Source organism: Protopterus annectens, chromosome 12.part0 (genome assembly GCF_019279795.1).
Source record: "Protopterus annectens isolate FY-2018-M chromosome 12.part0, PAN1.0, whole genome shotgun sequence".
NCBI lineage: Eukaryota > Metazoa > Chordata > Ceratodontiformes > Protopteridae > Protopterus > Protopterus annectens.
The window spans coordinates 1,098,122,694-1,098,146,659 of record NC_056746.1 but is presented as its reverse complement, the minus strand read 5'-3'; the positions used below and the strand labels follow the sequence as shown (position 1 = coordinate 1,098,146,659).

The 23,966-nt window shown below is 41.9% G+C and overlaps 1 protein-coding gene across 1 annotated transcript in view; it reads right to left on the bottom strand.

Moving 5' to 3' along the window:
* EPB41L1 (erythrocyte membrane protein band 4.1 like 1) overlaps nucleotides 1-23,966 on the bottom strand; it is a gene marked incomplete in the record, with an annotated part of 2,183,009 nt that overhangs the window by 484,091 nt on the left and 1,674,952 nt on the right. Inside the window, 1 exon segment of the mRNA XM_044090111.1 lies at nucleotides 22,392-22,546. Within this exon segment, the coding sequence (XP_043946046.1) occupies nucleotides 22,392-22,546 (155 nt within the window).

Below are 23,966 nucleotides of genomic sequence, written 5' to 3'. Positions count from 1 at the left end.
CACTGTCGCATCTGGTACAAAGCTTACTGACTCTTTCCTTTGCCAACTGTGCTGATATATGCACAATATATGCACAGGGGAGGTATTACTGTTACAGGTGTCATGAGGTTTGCCTTCAGTGTCACCCTTACAGCATTCTACATTGTCTGTCTTCCACTTCAATTAACAAAACCTGACCTTAGCAGTTACACAGGCTATTGAAGGACTGGTTGTAACACACCAGTGAGCTGTCCTCAGTAATCATTCATCTGCAAAAAAGCCCCACCACTTAGTAGTCATGTCCAAACATTTGTCCATACCTCATGTACGGCTTACTGTACTTACAGCATATCACCATATACAGTTGGCAATGTTGAGGCTGTATTGCAACAGCATGATGTACTAAGACAACAGTCACCTTCAGACGTCAGACACTGCACACACATGGAATCTACACAAATTTCAATACATGTGCACATATGCGGTCTACATCAGTAAGTGCACTAACAGGTCAAGAGGATACATTCCACACCTTCCCCACGCCATGTGTGAAACATAGCCGAGCATTACACCATAATGGATGTTGTATCCATGTACTAGTAGGACACCACCACCTTCACCAAGTAGCCAAGTGTGCATATATGACAACAGCACATATCAGCGAGACACACACACAGCTTTATTCCATATCATGCTCCTACAAACTGTTACTTGACAGTGCCATGGTGAAGCCAGGGCACTGTAATGGTCAACAGTGAGCACATCATATTTGCCACACACACACCTCATGTTTACTGGAAGAGTGCCAGCAATGTGCTCTGTTAGAGCTAGGCAGTATACTCATTCAAGCATGTGCGAGGTCTGTGGCTTGTAAACATCTCACCCCAGCATGTACTGGCTATTGTGGTACTAAGGCTAAAGTCCAGACAGCACACAACAGACATGGGGTATATGTAGGAGCTGTGGCCACACATGGTTGTACATGTCATGAACATATCACCTGTGACTACTCAGGAACATAGAGAGCAGAGCTGGATTTCCCTGAGTCTGTCAATACAGGCCTTGTGTAGTTCCTATGATCCTGCTATTTGGGTATGTTTGTAGGCATTGCATTAGGTGGACATGTCTAAAGATATGCATGCCACATGGGGTGTTGTATGATATGATAGATGTCATGGGTGACCAGTAGAGAGGGAATATTACCTCTGTTAAAATAGATATCAAACCTTATGTACTGTTAGCATGCTATCTGCCATGTGCATGTGTGTAATGACTGTAGCCACCTGTATACAGAAAGGATAATGAAAGCTATGGTAATGTCATTTATGCTGTATGAGTGCAGGATGTACATATCCAGGGCAGGTACAGTTAGGTCATATCCAACCATGAGGGTGTTGTTTACTGGTGTACAGCAACAGTCGACCGTGTTAATGCTGACAACATCTGAGGGACCTTGGTATGTGCACAACTGAGCTGGTTACAAACAGTGGTATTACTGCATTGCATAACACATTATGCAGCTGTGTCTGTACATGGGTACTTTGCACAGCTGATGTAGGCCTAGGTACAGTCCACCAATCGAGGGTTATCTGGTGGTCTACTATGTCATAATACATATGGATGTGTGTTGGTAGTCTGGGGACAAGGTGATGGATGTATATGAGGATACAACCTAGAATGCAGCATTTGCCACTGTCACCTGTACCTGACTCATCTGTGATGTGTTATGTCAGACTAGTGGTCTTTACATGTGAGTAGCCTTTATGAATGTGTACACCACCACCTGGAATGGTCCATACCACTGTTATGGCCCACATGTCTGGATCTGAGTTATATGATGGTAGTGCAATTGTGCACTACAGAGCCTTCAGCCAGGTGTTCCTCACTGCACAGATGTCAATATTCCCCATTGTAGGTTCTACATTGAGCAAATGGATTACTAAAGCCACACATCTAACACTGGTTAGTATAAGCATCCAATGCAATTGTCTTGTAGGTGTCAGGGTGTTACTTCTGGGTGTAGGACATTTGCCTTGGAATGTGGCTAAATGGGTAAATGCAAACTAGGTATTATCCACACACACGTGAAACATGGATGCATGTGCTCTGTGTTGAAGGCTTGTCGTTCAGTCATGACAGCCCGGAATGACAGACACTGGACAACCTCATAATAACAGCAGGACATTGGCTCATTGTTTTGGTCTAGCAGTTGCCACTCGTACCATGACATCACTGCGAGTGGCAGTAATGTGCTTGGTAGCAAATGCCTCATGTAAGGTGACGGACAGTAGCAGAAATTGTTTATATGACCAATGTGAGATATACTTAGGGTAGAAGTCCTACTAATAATGACAACTACTAACACAGCCGGGAGAGGTCATCCTGACACCTGCACCTCAGTACCATTACACAATGTGGCTCACACATTATGCTTGCACATGCTACTGTTCCATGTATGATGCCACTGTCCACAACCTTCTATCAATGTATGCCTTTCAGGGCAGCAAGGTGTGTGACACATGCTGTAGGTAGCATCTGCCTGTGTGACCCAGGTAACCTATTGTCTGTCATGTCCACACATGCATGAATGTGTATACTTAACTTATATATGTCAGTACTTCATGTACATGTATGCATGTGTATCACACAGCACAGACACAGATATATAATTTACGGGCCACATACAGGTATCAGGTAGTAAACCACTATGATGTGCACATATACCGACAGGTAAGATGTACATAGCTGTAAACCTGTGTGTTTACAATAGGAGTCCATTACAACGTGTTCTGTACATGTATGTGTATGAGCATGCACACTGTGGCCTTCTGTGGTTAGAATCGGGAGTGCATCCCAAACAGCCCTGTGCTACTAAGTGTATGAGCGTACCCACTGCCACCTTGTGTAATTTGAGTCAGTGCATCCAACAAGCCCTTTGTTACTAAGTGTATGAGCATGTCCAGTATAACCTTGTGTAGTTGTAGTCATAGTGCATCCCAAATGTCCCTGTGCTACTAAGTGTATGAGCATGCCCACTGTAACCCTGTATAGTGATAGTAGTTGTCCATTCCATAGATGGCCATACTCCAGTTCAGGTTCCTGTTGAGCTACAATTATACCTCTCAGGCCTACCTGCAGATGATGTGTCTTGTTTGTGCATACAGGTTGTAATGGACACCTACTTTAAACACACAGGTTTACAGCTATGTACTTCATGACTGTCAGTTCCCTGTTGTTGTCCTCAATCTTAGAAGGGCAGTCTGACGGCCTTGGAATGTGTAATCTCTGTGGCGCATCTCATAACTGCGTAGTACTGTAATAGTGATCTGTAGATAAGCAAGAGTTCTGATCCCACCACTGGCAATTGTGTGCATGTGTTTGGGTGTGTGACAGCAAATGCCTGAGTGTGTGTGTCGGCAAATGGCTGAGTGTGTGTGTGTCTCAGCAAATGCCTCAGTGTGTGTGTCAGCAAATGGCTGAGTGTGGTTGTGTGCATGTATTTGTGTCTGCATCCTGTCATGACAGTGGGTTTTGCTGCATTCCAAAGAGATACCTCCTTTTGCACTGGCCTTTATCCTTGTCAACTGCTAAACCTCTCTCTTACCCCCTCCCCACTGCAAGTAATCGGTCCTGTGATGTCACCCAGCTCAGAAGTGGAATCAGAGTAAGTGTAATTGTATATGTTCTGTGGCACATACCCCAACTGCATACCACTGTACTAGTTACCTTTATATAGGCAAGATGTGTATGCACAATACTGCGTGTTTGTGTGTGTGACTACCCTGTAGCCAGGCATACACATGTGTAATGTCTTTTAGCACACCATGGTAGCCATCTGTGGTGACCGATGTCTACAAAGTTTTACATAGTTAGGAATGGTAAAGAATACCCATTCAAGCACGACTACAGCTGGGTATGTTATTTTCCTGTGCTACTGTCGAGCAGTGACACAGAAGTGATCGCTGGGGTGTAAGTCCATACCCATCATTCCCTCCCTAACTCCACAATCGCGGGGGTAGATTACATTAGCCATCATTCCCCACCCCAAACTCCACATACACAACAACCATCCATTCTCTGGTGAACTGCTTAAGATTTGAATATTATAACATAAGACATGCCTCTGTTTTGTGTACACATCAGTTCCTTTGAAACCCTTCTGTGTCACAAAGGGTGTTCAGAAGTGTGTGTGTGTGTGTGTGTGTGTGTGTGTGTGTGTGTGTGTATATATATATATATATATATATATATATATATATATATATATATATCTATGGCTATAGCTGTGTCTGTATATATGCATATATATATGTGTGTGTACACATCCCATAGGTGCATATAAATATATATATATATATATATATATGTGTGTGTGTGTGTGTGTGTGTGTGTATATGTATATATATATATATGTATGTATATATACATATATGTATATATATATATATATATATATATATATATATATATATATGTGTGTGTATATATATATATATATATGTAGTTATGACATTTGTACAGATGTAGACTTGTCTTTGTTGTTTCACAGAGTACAGAGTACACTACATTCAAGGGTACTGTACATATGTACACAAAGTGACTGTCCCACTTGTTTTCAGTACTGTGGAATACCTGTAGTAAGACTTGCATTATAGACTCCATATAGACTCCATGCAATATGTATACAACCCAGATGGCTTAGTGGTACGTCCAGTGACCTCAGTGGGCATGGTCCAGGGTTCAAGCCTTGTTGATACTATCAATTAGGACTGCATAAGACACTTTTAAGCAGTTGTAAGCAGGTGTAAATGTGTTTTCGTGACAGTAAGCAGTGGGTACATGTAGGTAACAAACATGTACAACTCACAGTACACTTGAAATGCCCTTCTTTGGCAATCCTGCCGATGTCACCCACCTAAGAATACACCTGTGTGACTGCTATAACCCCATAATCTCCATGGCGCATGCTGCAACTGCGTAATGCTGTAGTGTGTTAAACTAGTTTGGTAGGTGTTCTAATCCCAGAAAGGTCAACTGTGTGTGTGTGTGTGTGTGTGTGTGTGTGTGTGTGTGTGTGTGTGTCTGTCTGTCTGTCTGTCTGCTTGTGAAACAAGCGATGCTTTTGGAGTATGCACACTCTTTACAATTCACATACCCACCTTTGGCAATCCTGCTGATGTCACCCACCTAGAAATACACCTCTGGGACTCCTGTAACCCAGTATTCTCCGTAGCGCGTGCTGTAACTGCATATTGCTATAGTTTGATAAACTAGTTAGGTAGCAGTTCTATTCCAAGAGAGGCCAACTGTGTGTGTGTCTGTCTGCCTGAGAAAGTAACAACGCCTTTTAGAGTATGCACACTCTTTACAATTCACATAACCACCTTTGGCAAACCTGCTGATGTCACCCACCTAGAAATACACCTCTGAGACTTCTGTAACCCAGTAATCTCTGTAGCACGTGGTGTAACTGCATAATGCTGTAGTGTGATAAACCAATTAGGTAGGGGTTCTATTCCATGACAGGCCAACTGTGTGTGTGTGTGTGTGTGTGTGTGTGTGTGTGTGTGTGTCTGTCTGCCTCAGAAAGGAACAATGCTTTTTAGAGTATGCACACTCTTTACAATTCACATAACCACCTTTGGCAATCCTGCTGTTGTCACCCACCTATTAATACACCTCTGGGACTGCTGTAACCCAGTAATCTCTGTAGCACGTGCTGTAACTGTGTAATGCTGTAGTGTGATACACTAGTTAGGTAGGGGTTCTATTCCAAGACATGGTAGATGTGTGTGTGTGTGTGTGTGTGTGTGTGTGTGTGTGTGTGTGTGTGTGTGTGTGTGTGTGTGTGTGTGTGTGTGTGTGTGTGTTTGACAGTCATAGCCTGTGTGGAGGTGGCTGTGAGTGTCTAACCACTGGACATGTTGAGGAGCAGAATTTGTAGTTTTCCTATATGGTGTCTGTATTATATGTCACAATGTCCACCTCACAAGGAGTACAGATGTCAGTCAGCCAAGGGACTGTGTTGGCAAGCTATACCCCTACATCTGGCAAAAGACCTGGTGAACAAAGTATGCAAGCCTACTATTACCCTGAATACGTTCTGAACCCATGTGTCATACAGAAACAAACTTGCCTAGAATATCCCGCGATGTTGCTAGTACCCTGCACATTGATGACAGATAGTAGGCATGGTGTGATTGCAGTGGGCTGCAGAGGGCATTGCACCCTGTACAGCAGTACAATAGGCACATAATTGTGGACAATGTGCCTTCACTATGTTCCCCACTGGATGCATGCAACATATGTGGTGCCATCAAATGTGATCCACAGAGGCCATACAACGCCTTACGTATGTGCCCTGTATGGACCAATGCCACTGACACCAGGGAATACCTGTATCATGCTATCAATGCAGGTGCAGGGTCAACCTGTTGTCTATAAGCAGATCCTGCCACACCAGGCCAGTATTGGCATATCTGAGGATAACAGTCTGTGTACACAACATGTGCCAGCCAAACCAGGTACACTTGTACATGTCACTGTACATTACTGTGGGACATGCACATTCCAAGCAATGTCCATGTCAAGGACTATCAAACACAGACATGGCATGCATTGCAAAGCTATGGCCATACACAATGGTAACCAGGATGTCAGGACAGTTCATACAATACCCATCTGTGTGGCACATTGCAGACACTACACCCCTGTACCACACTGCACACCATCGTCGGGTGGCATGATGCCAAGGATTACCCCACACCCAGCCTTGTACAGCCATCTTGCACAGCCAACCACTACACACCCATGAAGCAATGCACACATGCATGTCAGTACTGGCACCATGTGTCTGCATGTGAAGTATGATGCTCCCAACCACAGTCACACCCAGTATAACTCCCATTGGCACACCGACTGATGTCAGACAAGTTCACATGCCCTAGCCAATAGAACCTCCAGATATCCCCTATGGTGCATGTAGTACCTGTGCATTACTGCAGTGTGGCAAACTAAGTAGTTAGGAAGTGTATTTGTGGGCCTGGCAAAGTGCGTCAATGTGAGTCCATTAGACAGTGTGGTTGTGCTGACAATGACATCTGTTCATGTGGACAGCCATGTGTGCTACACCTAATGTATGTCTACTATATCTCTGTTGCAGATGTCACTCACCAGCACACATATATGTTCTTACAGCACACCAACATGTCATCTTTGTGGCACATGGAGTAACTGCATGCACTTGTAATAGTAATGACTAGTCAGGGGTTTGAACCCTTGTACTGGTAAGTGTGTGACAGACAATGCTTAGGTTTTAGTCTCCAAGCCCTTCTCTGATGTACTTTGCCTCTGTCTGTCTCTCCCACACACTCTCTGGTGGATGTGGAGTTGTACACCTGCTCAGCAGCAGCTTGTGTTTTGTAAGTGATGGTCATGATCAGGTGATGGCCTCTGCACCTATTGCAGTCCTCCTCTAGCTGATTGCATGTGGAACAGCTTTGATGATGTTCCCATAGCCAATCGCATGGAAACATAGTACAATATCTAGGAACATCATGTTGGTGTTTGCCCGTGACAGTCTCTGTGAGTGGTACCTGGATCTGGTGTTTGGTAAACGGCATCACAGATGATATCTGGATGTTCCTCAAACAACATACACAGTGGGAAATAGCCTAAAGGCAGGAGGGTGATGTGCCAGACATGACTACAGCATGTAAGCGTAGCTATGCTTCATTGAGACTACTGCCAGTTTAAAAAGTTGGGTGTGGTAAAGGCTATTCTGCACATTTTAAAACTGACAAGACAGTGCTCTGTTTGTGAGGGACCCCCATCTGTAGGGCCATCTGTGGACTGGTCAGTGTGTGGAACCATTTGTTTCCTGTGTTACTCACTGAACACAGATCTGTGAACTGCAGGAGCATAGTGTGAGGATTGCAGTCAATACATGGTGATAGTGATGAGTTACTGCCATCACATCCCTCTTTGGACATATGTCACATGAAACAGTGGTATGACAGACACTGTCTGGGGTTCTCAGTGACATGCCAATAATGGGCCACTGTTCATAGCTGCGGTCACAAGTCTTCTACACTTTGTACAGATGTCATGCAGTATATATGCATGTGTTGTGCTCCCTCTGCAAATGTATACCGTCTGTTGTGTTGGGTTGATGGTCATATCTATGCATGCTGTTATAAGTAATCCTGAATGCTGTTGACTATTACTAAGCCATATCTGTGTTTAAACTGCAACACCATAGGCTCTATGGGTTTGGAGGTCCCGGCAGAACCTCCTGTCCCACTTCACCTGGCCATGGCACCAGGCACCAGCACATCTGGGGCCCAGCCTTGGACCTCCACCTCTGTTGGCTCTGCACCACCTTCTGGTGGAACCACCACTGAAGATGGGGCTTGTCCCCCCTGGGAGCAGGTCCATACAGGAACATGTCCACTGTCGTACAGTCCCGGACGTGGTGCGTAGGGGGTTCAATAAGGGGTTTTGAGGCCAGATACACCAGCTCGAGGCCAGAGTGTCACATTTACAAGGTGAGCCTGCCCCTCCTAAACAGCCCCCAGCACTGCCACCTTTGCGGCTGTTTTGGTGCAGTGGTGGCTGCCCATAGCTAGGGACCTCCGTCCCACTGTTTCCATCTGGGGCCTCATGGGCTTGTGACTGCCGAACCCCCCCTCCCCGTCCAAGGTTTATCCCCCCACATGTGTTATATACCGACCCTGTATGCAGTCTTGTCTATCATCCTACCCATGTATATATATCTATATATATATATATAGATATATATACATACATACACACACACACAAACACATTACTATATACAGATATATCTGTATATGTATGCATACACATATATATTTATATATTGCTGTCTATACATATATATATATATATATATATATATATATATATATATATATATATATCTAACAACATATGGGTCTATGGGTGTCAGCATATGTATATATCTATATGTGGGTATGTATATGTACTCTGTCTCTGTATGTATACATTTTTACTACGGACAGGGAGAGGCTTATCTCAATGTCGCTATAGGTAGATATACACACACATACCTCTACATATATACATCTACATCTGGTTATTCCATTCCTTTCCATATAGATTACACTTTGCTGCAGTGGTACTGGTAGTGGGTGTGGCTGCTCATTGGGTGATGCCTCTGCTGAATGAACACATTTGCTTACATCCCTGGGGCTGTCTGTATAGGCCCACATCACCCAACACCTGCACACCTAGACCCATAAGTAGCTACCCATAGTTCCTCCACCAGCACCTCCTCTACAGCACCCATCCTTACTCTGGGTCCTGGTCGGCTCTGGACACACCACTACACGCTGCCCACTCTCCACTTCACGGGACCCATTTCATACAATTGTCTCGACCCATGGGTCATCAGGCTTTCCCACCCTTGTATTCTGGGTATGTATACATCCCAGCCAGAATGTTCGGTTTATCACCTTCATTTGGTCTTGCCAATTTTTGGGGTGTCCCGCAAGGGACGCTCCTTTCTGTGTTTCAAGATTAGAATTCACGGGTGCACTGTGTACCCCCCCCCCGGTTGTATCCTGCCTGTTGTCTGGGGAGCAGTGGACTCTTTACATTGTTTGTGTGTATGTTTCTCGTGTCCGGCTGGGGGGATGAAAGGTCATGCTACGTGTTTCAAGTTTCTTGCTTGGGCCCCTCACTTCCATTGCCATAGCCTGTGAACATATTTCATTCTTGTGTGCTGTTTCCTATCATAGCTGTATATCTCTGTATATCTACGCACACACACACACACACACATATATATATATATATATATATATATACATATACATACATATTTACATATATATATATATGTGTGTGTGTGTGTGTGTGTGTGTGCTGTAAAGCAATGCATACCCCACGGAAACGCACTTACACACGCTTACTGGTGTTTATATATGCTTAAAGCTGCTTACTAGTGCCTTATTCATTATGACACTGACACTTTGCTCCAGTTAACTTTTAATTGTTATTTTGCAGGTTACACAGCAGACAGATGTCGCAATATGTTCATGTACAGATTACCAATGGTAAATGGCATGTGATGCAGTGGGATTCGAAACGGGAATGTCTGTTCGTTAGGCGGTTGCTCTAACCAATACACTATTGCTGTTCTGCTTCATTTGCATATATACCCATATACCCATGGCTCCTGGTTCCTCAAACACCCACCCCAACACCTCCCTAACACTGCAGTCATCCATTCTCCAGTTGGATTTGTGGTGTATCCACACTACTAAATACTGGCCACTCCCTACTCCTACAGATCCATCCCTTCGGTTGACTCACTCCACGTATCCTCAGAACTCCCAAACTTTTAGTCCACAAATATTGGTGACATGAGCGACCAAAAGGACACTATTCACAATTTTTGGGTTGTCCCACATGGGACATGCATGTGTTTATGTCAAGATTAAACTCTATACTTCATTAGATCCTTACTCCCGTTAACATGACACTACAATAAATTAATAAGTATGACTATGTGGTAACGCACACATTACACATGAGAGCCTAATTATGTACGTGTTCGGTGTATTTCTTTTACAAATAGACCGTTTAGTAACTGGCGTTGCCGTAGCAGGCAGATCACAGGAATGATTCCATGTGTGGGAAAGTCCTCACATTTGATTTTTTTCAGTACAGCACTGACTGCAGACATTGTACACACTTTTGCATTTTAGCAGTTTCGTCCCTTCCCTCTTATGGACAACCTATTATTCTATCTACTGTCAAGGTTTGTAAGGGCACACTCATGTTACTTATGTCTGCAAATGGAATGAATGTGTTACAAAGAATGTACTTCTACATACTGATGTCTGCATGTGTGTATGCATACATACTTGTAATGAACTCGCTGACCTCCACGGGGCGGTCCAATTAGAACCAGCCCATCCAACCCTGGCACACCTGGCTCCATAATTTTATACCCATGGTTCCTCACCCCACCCGAGTTCAAAATACACGCATACCATCCATTGTCCAGTTGTTATCGCAGCCATGACACACCTCCACACATTGCCCTCTTCTAAGCGTTAGGGACCCTACACGTATGTTGTCCCAACCCATGTATTCTCAGGCTCTCCCACCATTTAGTCCTTGAACATACCTGCCCTTGCTTGTGAAATGGTCGGATGGCCAAATAGCCTATCAATTTTTGGGTAGTGCCACCAGGGACTACCCTCTGTGTGTAAAGTAGACTTAGCAGATCAACAATGTTACTCCCACTGGTAATATCCTGCCTGTGGTGTGAGTAGCAGTGCTTTGCTCACTCCTGCCCAGCTTGATATGACATACGCTGACAGCGCTATATAATACTAGGGTTGCTGTTGAGTTCCTTCTCATTCCTTTTGTATGCTTTATTGTTACGTCATTCTTTCTTCATAGATAGATATATATATGTATATGTATATGTATATATATATATATATATATATATATATATATATATATATATATATATATATATTATATATCTGTACATACTTATATACATTTCCTATGCTGGGCACTGTTTACTTATATGTGTTTACTGCTGCTTATTTGTGCTTACACCTGCTTACTAGTGCCTTATTCATTATGACAGTGCCACTTTGCTTGAATGATATTTAAGTTAAATATCTCATGCAATACTCTTATGTCGGTTTTACAGCAAAATAACATTCATTCCACATGGAAAATGATATGTGCTATTGTTGGGCTCGAACTGTGAATGCCTGTTCATTAGGCGAATGCTCTAAACACTACACTATTGACATTTACGTTGATTCCACATGTTTTTCTCTATTTGAATGAATTTGATGTGTAAGCTACGCTCGGCGGAGGGCAGCAACGCGCAAACACGATGCGCTTTGCTTACACCTTCAATATTGCAGCAATTCAAATGTATAATAGGGACACAGGGTATCTAATTGTGAAAGTTCTAGGGATAGGGCTCAACATTCCAATACGTGCTTGTGTGTTTACTACTTCGATTTTATTTCACTGTTCATGGACACTTTTGTATGCTTATCATACATTTCGGTATCCACAGACACTGAATTACTGACTTACTATTAGAGTCGGGCTCTACTAGTAGGCATAGTAGGTTTTGCAACTGTCGGGGCATGTTTACACCTCCGAAGAGCACTTGTACACGCCCCCTGCACTCGCACACATTTCCTGTGCACGTCGAGGGGGCGGCGCGCACCCTCATACATATTCATATGGAACTGCTGCACCATCTGTAGTGAGGACGCTCAGCGCAAGGCTAAAACCGTCCTTGCGTCGAGCTTCTTGAATCCTGGGGTCAGACTTGCATACCTTTCAACCTAATGAAATATGGACAAACCCAGAGAAAAATGGGGGAAACAAAGACCCAGAAATACAGACAGATTTTAAATATTGTTACTTGCAATTGTAAACTTAGAAACCTGCTAAAACCACAGGTTTTTAGTATGCATTTTTGAAGGCTACGAAGTCTGAAACTCAAATATCTGTCATTATTTACTGACTTCAGTCCTTGATAATTTGCCCAAAAATAATACATAGAAAATAGTAAACATATTGCTTCGGCATATAGTATTAAACATATGCATAAAAGTAAAATTTATAATAACAGACGAATAGAGTAGGGAAGATCTCAGAGCCACTGAAATTTAATATTTGCAGCTTTTATCGCAGTTTGCCTTCCAGAAAATCACCAGTAATAAGCAGTCATAGAGGACGAAGATGTATGGAAGAACAAAATTAATCCACATTCCTAAAACAGTGGCTATGGAACTTTTTTCTTCAGAAGATAGTGCAGAGGAATTTTTGTAAGTCATTTTCAACTATTTTAGAGCTTTCATAGTTTCATATTTAATGTGGGACAGTGAAAAGTCAGAGATGCATCTCCTAAGATACCCACATAATGTTGCTGTTTTGCAGAAGTCAGAAGATCTCGTCAGTCACAGTAAGAGTGATGGTATTTGCTGACGAGCACACTGCATCATGCTCAGCAGAGAAGAAAACACCTTTTATTCATCTTAGTGCTTTAGTAATATGCCTAAAAATATATACATACCTTACTCAAGGAAATTAAGTCTAAAAGCTGTAAGAACAATATCCATTCATAGAACTTTCACATTAACATAGAAGAGCAGCAAAAGGAAATCAAAATAATATATATGCTGTGACTTCAACAAAAATGATATTAAAACAAATGCTTCTAAGCCTTTAGGCATTAAATATTACATCTCAAAATCATCCCTGCTTGTAATTGCTTCAAAACCACCATTATATCCCCACAAGATGAACCCATAGTAGCCACACCAATACATTTACAGTCTTCCGCTCGCCCACTATGGGATTCCCATCCATCAACTCCCTTTCTGTTTCTCACATCATGTAGATGTTTTTGGATTCTAATTTTAACCTTTGATTTGGTTTTCCCAATGTACCACTTAGGAGTGTCACACCCACATCTAATACCATATACAGCCATACTTTTCTGACAAGTGAAATATTCCTTGACTTTCAACATGTTGCCACTGATATTTACTTATTTATATTAAACACTTACTTATAGACATAGCATTAACAATCATTTCACTATTCCATCCATCCATCCACAACCCCTTTTCCCATTTTTGCACATGGGGATTGGGGTGTCGCTTCAATGGTGACAATCATCTAAAGCCAAGGTTTACACTACTGGGTGGCTAGCCCTGCCATGTTTGACCCTCCACACCACATTCTTACATACACACACACCTATGGCCAATTTAGTGTCTAATCCACCTACTGCATGTCTTTTGAATGCAGGTGGAAACTGCAGAACCCAAAGGAAACCCATGCAAACACAGCAAAGACATACAGACTCCGCACAGAAGGCACCCCAGCTGAGAATCAAAGCAGGGAACCTCTTTCTGTAAGTGACATTGGTATTCGCTGCGCCACTGTGCCACCCTAAAAATCATTTTACTATTAATGAAAAATTTAAAAAAAATCTTTAAAAGATGTAGGGAAAGCAGAATATAACATAGAAAACAATATAAAGGTTAACAAGAATGTTACGTAAGAATGGCAATGGCTCTGGTGGTGTAAAGGGATTAACCCTGAGTACAGCCCAGGTGACCCAAGTTCAGGTTGCAGTTTAGGTACCAGAAAAAGCTAATGGGGCAGGATAAGCATGACCATCCTTGGGAAGATGGCAGGACACACACAGCTGCAATTCCTTGCAGGATGGGTACTGTTGTGATATGCATCCTAGTGGCGAGCTTAGAGCTAACCAAGCCACTGCCTGGCTGTAGCCCTCATCAGCAATTGCATGGGAACTTGCACTTACAAGGGGGGGACATTATGAGTCCCCACACTGATGCAGGTAGCATGTTCCCCCTAAAGGGCAGGGATGGAAACAGCCACAACAATCTGCTACTGCTGGGATGCCAGTGAGAGCATATACTCTCCAAAATCTGCTTGAATGATGGCTCTTCCAACTAGCAGATATGCAGACGACCCACTTTTCCATTTATTCCCCATTTTGTTTTTATACATTAGCTTTTCTTTTGCATATAAATTTACACACCAGTTAGTCTCAGATTTGTATACCTCTCAACCTCAAGAAATCTGGACAAACCCAGACAAAATGGGGGAAAACAAAGGCCCAGAAATACAGACAGATTTTAAATACTGTTAATGTAAACTTAGAAAGTTGCTAGAACCATGGGTTTTGCATTTGTATACCTTTTTTGAAGGCTATGGTCCAAAAATCACAACTTTTATAAGGCACAGACAAAAATATGAGGAAAATATACAGACATTCTGCAAAAATCTGGACAGGTGAGAGATATGCTACCTGGGGTATAAATCTTTCATTCAAAACTAGGTCTGTATATACTCTGTGCATATTGTGTATATATTAGCTTGCCTTAGTATTATTATGTTAGTTTTACAATTCATAACCGTTTGTACAAAAGTGTCCAATTGTTTTCACTTTGCATGCTGCTGCTGACAGTTTATTTGAAAAATGTATTACCTATAATTATTCATATCTTGATGCATAGTATATGTATGTAACAAATGATTTGTTATTGTGCATTTCTCCATGGGCTACTGCTAAAAAGGGGCTCTGCTCAATTTGACTAACCTAGACAATAAGTTGTAAAATAAATAAATAAATAAACACAGGGTCCTGTATATTAGGCAGAGGAAAATGTGTATATCATGATCAAAGTAATGGCAGACTATGCCCAGTGGTACATTATATAAGCATTGCAATGTGAAGTAACTTGGAGTGAAGTTTCTGATAACTCAACACAAGATCATTCAAGAAATCATAAACAACTAGGCGGTACCACAATTTCATCTTGTAAGGATTCTTTTAATTCTCCACTCTTAAAGATCACAGTGTCTGATGTACAAATATCAAACATTCAGGTTTCCACTTATACAAAGTTTTCATAGCAAATGTTTCTTACTGTGATAAAAAATGAAGGAAATGAACATCCATGTAGTCATACCTACTGCATTTCAAGACTGCAAAGATCCATTTTATACATGATCATGGTTCCTCAAATTAATAACTCCTAAAGCCACAATAATGCAAATTTGTATTCTTTAGCTCTGACAGACCAGTAATTTAACTAACGGCAGACTCAGGGTTAGAATATTAAAGGAGAAGGGTGAGGAGCACAGCCCTTTGACAGGAGGCAGTATGGGTAAAAAGCCCTCTACATATAAACACTAACAGATGACATCATGGATCAAAATGCTGTAATATCACATTACTGGGAACTAAGGAAGTAGGCTGTATAACCTGACTGAGAGCAGTAAACAAACAAATACTCAAGAGTGCCTCTTTCCCATAGGTTCATAGGTGTGTACTAGGCTAACGGCCCTGGAGCCTATATAAGCTTAGCCCAAGAAGATTCCCTGGCATCATGCCACCCGAAGTTAGTTCCCAGTGCCCCTGTCAAGCAAGGCCACTGAAGTGATCCTCGGGGTGAATTTCCTATTGCTGATCCACTCGGCAAGGTTTCTCTTAAAGATGGCCAGTGATCTGCTTGATGTGAATGGGAAGTTTGTTCCAGAGTATGGGAAGTCTCTGGGTTAGGAACCTGTCCCTCCAGCATGTTCTGTTTATTGTGGTAATGAGGTTTAGGTCCCTGGAGCATGTGACACAGAGGGGACTGGGATTTCTTTAGGTGTGGCATATCTAACAGCTCTGGGTCAGACATGGCTTTGTAGGTCAATCAGAGATCACCTCTAAGTAGGCGATATGAGACAGAGTACAGCTGGAGTTTTTTGAGTCTGTCCATATAGGGCATGTGTCTAAGTCCTAAGATCCTCTTAGCGAAGTATTTCTGTGGCTTTTCCAGTTGTTGTAGGCGTCTAGTAAGGTACACACCAAATGGGATGTTGTATTCTATAACAGGTCTAATTAGGGACGAGTAGAGAGGAATTATGACCTCTTTCTTCCTGGATGAGAAACCTTTTGTAATGAGATGTGCCACATAGAAGGACTTTCTGACTACAGTGGCAATATGGTTATCAAAGGAGATGTTGCTGTCAACCTGTTTCCCAAGGTCTCTTATCACACAATTGGTGTTTAGTGGACTACCGCCTATGTGGTAGTTCATGGGCACCAAATTTTTCCCAAAGGGAATGACAATGCACATTTCTGGCACTGAGCTTAAGGCCATTGTTCTGGCACCAGTTATTGGTCTCAGTGAGGCCTTTTTGTAGAATGTCTACATCATTTGGAGAATCAATAATGGCTCCCAGTTTGCAATCATCTGCAAACTTGGTCAGCCAGAGTCCCTTTGTGTTGGCTTGAACTTCAGAGAAGTAGATGCCAAACAGGAGATAACCTAGGACTGATCCCTGTGGGACACCACTTGTAACTGGTCGGTAGTCAGATTTGGAGTCCGCTACTTTAACAGTGTGGGTTCTATCAGTGAGCCAGTTGGCAACCCATCTTATGACATAGGGGTTTATGCCTAGTTTAGTGAGTCTATCTATGATTCTTGAGTGAGGGATGGTGTTGAAGGCCTTGGCAAGATCTAGGTAGGCTTATGAACTACCTTGCCCTCATCTACAGCTCTGGTGACAGACTCGAAGAAGTCTATCAGGTTGACCAGGCATGATCTACCCTTCACAAACCCAAACTGTGTGGGGTCCAGAGTTTGGAGATTCCCTATGTACCTATTTATAAGATCCATGAAGATGCATTCCATAGCCTTACATATCAGACTCGTCAGGCTAATGGGGCAGTAGTCCCCAGGGTCTGTAGTCGCTCCCCCCTTTGTGGAGTGGGATGACCATAGCAGTGCACCATTCAGTAGGAACAAAGCCTGAAATGAGGCTGTGACTGAACAGGGTACTCAGGTGTGGTGCCAGTTCACTTTGTAATTCATGTAGAACACAGCCATGGATATTATCAGGTCCCATGGAAGCTGTATTCTTGGCTTTGGACAGTGCGTTTTTTACCTGAGTAGCCATGATAATAGGGATTTGGTATTCCTCAGGTATTGTGATAGGCCCTTTAGGGGGCGAAAGGGGGGTAAAGTTCGCACTGAACCTGTTGGCAATATCAGTTGGTTCTGTATATGTATTGCCATTGTGCTATAACTCAGAGCAGATCTGAGTATTGCCATGTAGATTCTTGACATAGCTATAGAATGCCTTGTGGCTGTCTTTAGAATCTGCAGCAATTCTGTTTTCATAGCTAGCTTTAGAAGATTTGATGAAGTGAGTTTTTCCAGTCATGGGACTTTTTCTGCAACAGTTTTTCTCCTTCTGTTGTAGAGTTTGTTTACGGTAGGGGACCACCAGATTGGCTTCCTTTTTTTGGAGGAGAGAGTCTTGGTTTTGTTTAGTATGGCCCATTCCATGCACTTGTGTATGTGCTCATACAGTGCATTGGTGTATGATTCAGCACTCATGAACCTATTTTGCATTTGCATGGGTGTCGTGAAGTTAGCCATCTCTGTTTATAGAAGCCCAAAATTGGCTTTGGAGAATTTTTTTTTATGGTAATTTCCTTTAGGGGGGTTGAGGGTGGGATGTGGATATCCATGGTGATTAGCTTGTGGTCAGATCTGACCAGGGAGAAGTTGATTACTGGTGTAGAGCAATGGTCGTCCATGTTAGTAATGACCAGGTCAAGGATGTTTCTACCTCTGGTGGGGGTAAGAATGAGTTGGTCCAGGGCGTTGGAATTAATGAATTCCAGAAAATGTTGAGCAAGTGTTTTAGTACATGAGTAATTTTCCCAGTTAATGGAAGGGTAGATAAAGTCTCCCAGTACAAGGGTATGGGTTGTACCCTAATATTTTCCAGTGTGTTTAGGAATGTGGAGTGGGAGTCTTTTGACATGGTGGGGGATCTACAGCAGGCTACAACCTGGACTGCAGTTGTACCCTACTATTAGTTGTACCTGAAGTATCTCTGATGCATTATGTTAGGCTACTAGTCTGGAGGTGTGCATATCCTTTATGAATATGGAAACACCAACACCTTTAGTGCTTTGGTCCAGGTTTAGGGGCTGAAAGTTGTGGTATGAATTATAGCCTGGTAGTGCTGGGGTGCTGTCTGGAGCTCTGAACCAGGTCTCGGTCACTGCACAGATGTCGCTGTTCTCCATTTTAAACCTCAGATTTTGTTTGCTTATAGCTGTTACGATGGTAATTTTGTCTTCAGGACATTGCCTAAAAAAGGCACTACAAGGGTGGCAAGAGCCTTGGCCAGTATCCTGAATCCCAGTGGTGACATGTGCAGGCCATCTCCGGTGAAGCATCAAGGTCTGTTGATCATATCATCCCAGGCAGACAGAAACTGGATCCCCTTAGAATGGCACCAGAAACACAGCCAATTATTGAAGTCAGTCATTTTCTGCTTGTACTATGGTATAATTCTGGGTGACGGTAGGATGCTACTCAGAGCTAGGGTCATACCTGCCTGGGCTACAAGATCCGAGAGCTCCTCTATGTCTCTTTTCATGTAGTCCAGGGAGGTACGTCTCAGGCGGTTCACACCAACATGGACAATGACAGAGTCATATTTGTACCTGTTGTGAAGTGACCTAAGTGCGTGCGTTATGTGGTGGATTCTGGCACCTGACAGGCAGCTGACTGTAACTTTCTCCTTATTCAACCTAGTGAGTGGGACATCAGTGTGCCTTACTATTGAGTCACCTATGACTAGTGTATTGGGTAAGTCGTTTTGCCTTATGGGCTTTGGTTGAGTGGCACACTGTTTATGTGAGCTATGTGTCTCATGGTTTGTGCTGGGATTTGGTGGTTGTTTGCGTTTCTGCCTCAGAGGTCTCTGTTTTTTGGGGCAGATTTTTATTGAGAGCCTCCACGAAAGTAGGTATGTGTTTTATGTTACTATGTGAGGGCTGTGGTGGTGTATGTTCTGGAAGGCTATATGCTGAATGTGGTGTGGTACCGTTGTTAACCTTCATCTCTTGACTGGCTAATCCAGTCTTGGGTGGAGAGTGCTTGGCTTCCAGTTTGGCTATATATGTGCATCTCTCACAAGTCATAGTGTTGAGAGGTAAGAGGAGAGGGTTGTCTGTGTACATGAGGCAGTTGCTACATTGCCTCAGGATGCCCAAGTAAAACTAGGTTGACAGGAAATAGCAAACGGAACTGACCTTTAGACATGCCTGGATAGGTGCTCAGTATATTAAGTACTGAAGCTGTTTTCTTACTTTCCTTTATGAAGAGTTTAGTGCTGGTAGCAGTATATATGTTACAGTAAATGCTACAAGAAGTTCTGAGGTAGTGTTGGACTTAAATAGTCTAGTTTGAGTGCAAAAAGATGAAAACTAGCAAGATCTAAGGGAAAATTTGAAGAGTACACTTTCTGGCACCGGTAATAATTTACCCTAGCTGCACATTGCACAAACATGGGTTTTTAAGGCAGAAAGTTAAAAGGGATAGAAAGCAGCCCCAAATGGCCAGTGAGGTACAATTTTAGAGCTGGAAACCACTCCTCTAGCGATAGATAGGTTGCTCAGTGCTTACCACTCCCACTGATAAGCAGAAAGACTTCCATCTACCACAGCAAGGTGTGGACAACTCAGAAACTCAAAATACAGTCCTGAAATCCAGATTATTCTAGCAAGAGCTTTTAGACATGTAAAGAAGTCTATAGCAACATTAGTTCAACTCACCTACTATTACAGTGCTTTATCACAAAGCAATCTACAAACAGCTAAAATTTAAACATGCAAATATTAAATAAAAGTCAGGAAAAATTATTCCTGCAGAGGTGTGATACACTATCAGACACAACTCTAACATCAGGATACTGCGGCCCTAGTAGTATGTCCATGGTATAACAGTCCGCATAGTTGAGCATATCGTTCTACAGCCAGCATGCATTCTACATCCCTGAATTTGTAGCCATCATAAACACAATCCTCATACACTGTTTTAAATTTTTCTGTGAAAGTACTGATATCCCATTAATTGCAACCCCGCTGTACATGGAAACCACCAGAACACAGAGGGTCTCCATAAGATACTGCTAATACTGACTGAAAGCAAACTATTGATACATATAACAGCCCACTAATGTAGGGATAAAAGGTGTCTACCTAAAATTCCAGTTTTCTAGTTTGTGTAACTATGTTGGGGGTGGGAGTGGAGAGTTGATGGCTAATTCACTTTTTTCTGTGGAGTCCATGGGGTCTTTACACAATCTGTTATTCACCCCAGTATACACAGGATTCTGGAGAGCAGGCTGAAATGTATGATGTGGTGGTATTGTGCAAGTTACGTGAAGCATAAGCAAAGTACACTGACAACAGCTAAAGGGTTGGCATCTGCAAAGACTTTTGTAAAAAAACTGTAGTGTGATGACCTTGGAGATCTGATAGCTAGCTCCCGCTATTAAGTAGTCAGTGTGGGGACATGGTCAGTGGAGAGTAACAGAAACATTTTAGAAAATCAGACCCTCTTGATGGACTTTTGGCATTAATAAACAATGCATATCAAAAATATATTTCAGAAAGCAACATTATATTCATGCATCCAATTCAGCCGCATTAAAAAAGTTATTCAGATGTAAAGGATAAGCTGGCAGGCATTATAATGATCTGTATCAGACTGTTATGGCACTATGAATACAACATGCAGTATTTGCAAGTCCAGGTTACGGAACAAGCAAAAGTAATAACAAGCAGAAGAAGAATGACTGGCTTCATGAGCAACAGTCTCGACTGAGGCAGGACTTTAACATTCCTAATGCTAGAATCGTACATACGAGGACAGCAAGTGAGATTTGTAAATGATGGGGTTATTATATCACTTAACTAGCACAGGTAGGTTGAATCTTATTTTTCATGCAGATCATTATAAGGCTACAGATGTATCAAAAGAGATACCAATCCACAGCAGAACAGCAGTACTGATGTGTTTTAAGCACAAATTTCGTCTTATATTACCTCGCACCTGTTAGTAGAGTAGGAGGTCTCATTGGCAGTCCCATCTACAAGTACAGAAATGGTTGCCCAATTTGGTAGGCCTGTGCTCTTGTTTTAAGGAATGTGGTTAATATTGATAGCTCAACCAAATCTGTGCCAGCATCATGAGGTTGCAAACAAGATGAAGGAAAAATGTTTTAAAAAGAGATGGCAACAGGCACTTTCAAACACTGAACAACTCACTGTATTACACATTGCCATTAATATCACATATGTACAATTTAGGAATTATGACATTCCTTCCTTACTGGCATAAGAGACTTTGTACTTATCAGTTTTACGTTTTCTACTATCTTGCAAATTAGTATGTGAAACATAAAAAAGACAGAACTGCACAAATGTAGAAGTTTGCTAGACAGGTAACAGTCTAGTGAGTTAAAAAGAAATGATGTAGTGTAAAGAAAGCTGAGGGTAAGTGGTGAGGAGATCAAATATGTAGAAGAAATATTTGGTAGGATTGTGCAAGTTAATCTAATATTTAATTACCTACAAAACCAGTGCTGGTCTTTACAAATATTATTACTGTGGTTCTACACATGACAGCAGGACAGAGAAAGTGACAGTGGTTTATGACTTTATGGAGTCTGATGTGAAAACTTGAATGCAGAAACAAACAGGCTGAAAGTTGACACCTTGTGAAAACAAGGTTGAAGAGGATTAAAGCCTTGATATATGCAATGATGAAGCTCTAAGTTTGGATGCTAATATACTTCTTTAAGGTGTGTTCCTGCAACTAAAGAAGAAAACTAGTAAATGCAGCAGGGATGTGATGTCATGCAGCTGTGTAGAGGAAACAAAAGTTAACCGTCCTTGTACCGGCTAAGGTATACGTTCATATCACTTTAAGTATTAACGAGGTATGTTCATGTTCTACACCCAGTCATACCTTTAATTCCTTAATTTTTGTGGGCGTTGTGACCTCCTCCTCCTCTTCATCCACCTCTGATTCTTTCCAAGGCTTCTCCTCTGCAGCAGTCTGGTTCTGCTCCTTCTCTGACATTGCAGTGTGGTTCTCTCCCATTGAAGAAGGCTGTGAAAAATCTGAAAAAGTAACAAAGTATCTCATAAAGAACACCCATCATGTTGCACACACTACAATATATTAATTCCAAGTTTATAGCATCCTTTAAGACATGGCTTGAATTAAGGTTGGCAGATTTAAAAAAAAAGACAAATCAGCAAAAATTTGGACAAACACACAAAGATGGACTGAATCCACCAAAAGGACACAAGGCAGCATGTTACAGATACCCATGAGATTTACTCTGATACCTCGGCTTTTCATTTCAGCTTTGAGTATTTCTCCAAGATTTCAAAAAAACTAGCAACCATTAACTTTGAAGAACTGATTTCAACCTGCTGGCTTCTGCACTAATGAAGGTGGACAAGCGTGAGATTCACAACTAATAATACAGTTCAAAGGGAGTACAACCTTTTCAGCAACTTACTTTATAGAAGACACACTTTCACCAAACCTCAACCTCTGAGCATTAAAAATCATAATAATGTTCTTTAGAAATCATAGCAGAGGATCAAAAGGAGGGACATGTTCCATTTTTTACAAGAGAATGCCTTCATATACTTTACAGTATATAGTTACGGATAGAGAGTATTTGAATAAGCTTAGGGTATTTGTACATTAAAGTATACACCTCAAAAAGGGTTTGACTTTACAAGGAAAAGTCAAAGAATCTAAGAGGATCAAGGTTAAATCTGAGTGTCAAAATCAGTGCCATTCCTAAATCATAGTAATTGAGAGGTACAACTCTCATGCATTCTAGTTAGTTTTTGCAAGTGTATCCATGTAACCAATCCTACGTAAATTTCACTAGTTTTCCAAACAGGCATGCTGCTTTCAAGGTTGGTTTGTTAATTTACATGGGCCTCCAAGGCGAGACGGTTGGACACTATAATGTTCTATTTCATTTTCTACTCTTTCTTTTCAAGGCATACATTTCAGTTCAGAATTCACTTGTTTAATCCTAGAAAACTGCATCAAGGATTATGAGAGGCCTCAGCAGAAGATGTTTTAGAAAACTCTTCTGAGGGTAGGTACTTCTACAACAAACCATTTAGTAGCACTCCATGAACTGTGTTGCTTTAGGGCACACAGATCAAGCTTATTATGCGTCTCACATATGTGTAAATTATATTATTATTACTGATGCTTATGCTGTAACTAGAGAAAAGGAGGGGGAGGTACAGAAAATAGTAGACAACAGGAAAAAATGAAAACTGAAGACCTGTTTCACTACTACTGACTACTATGAAAGAAAATTCTGAAAATCCTGTTCCCAACTTCACAACCATCCAAAAGTGCATGGACTTATAAACATTGATGTGCAAGAATTTAGGCACAGCTATAATGTATTTACTGCCATGTGTGCATTTTCGAATAAGATTTACAAGGACCTTAACCAATGGCATCTCAAGAGGCCATGCATCTCCCCCCCTATCTTCA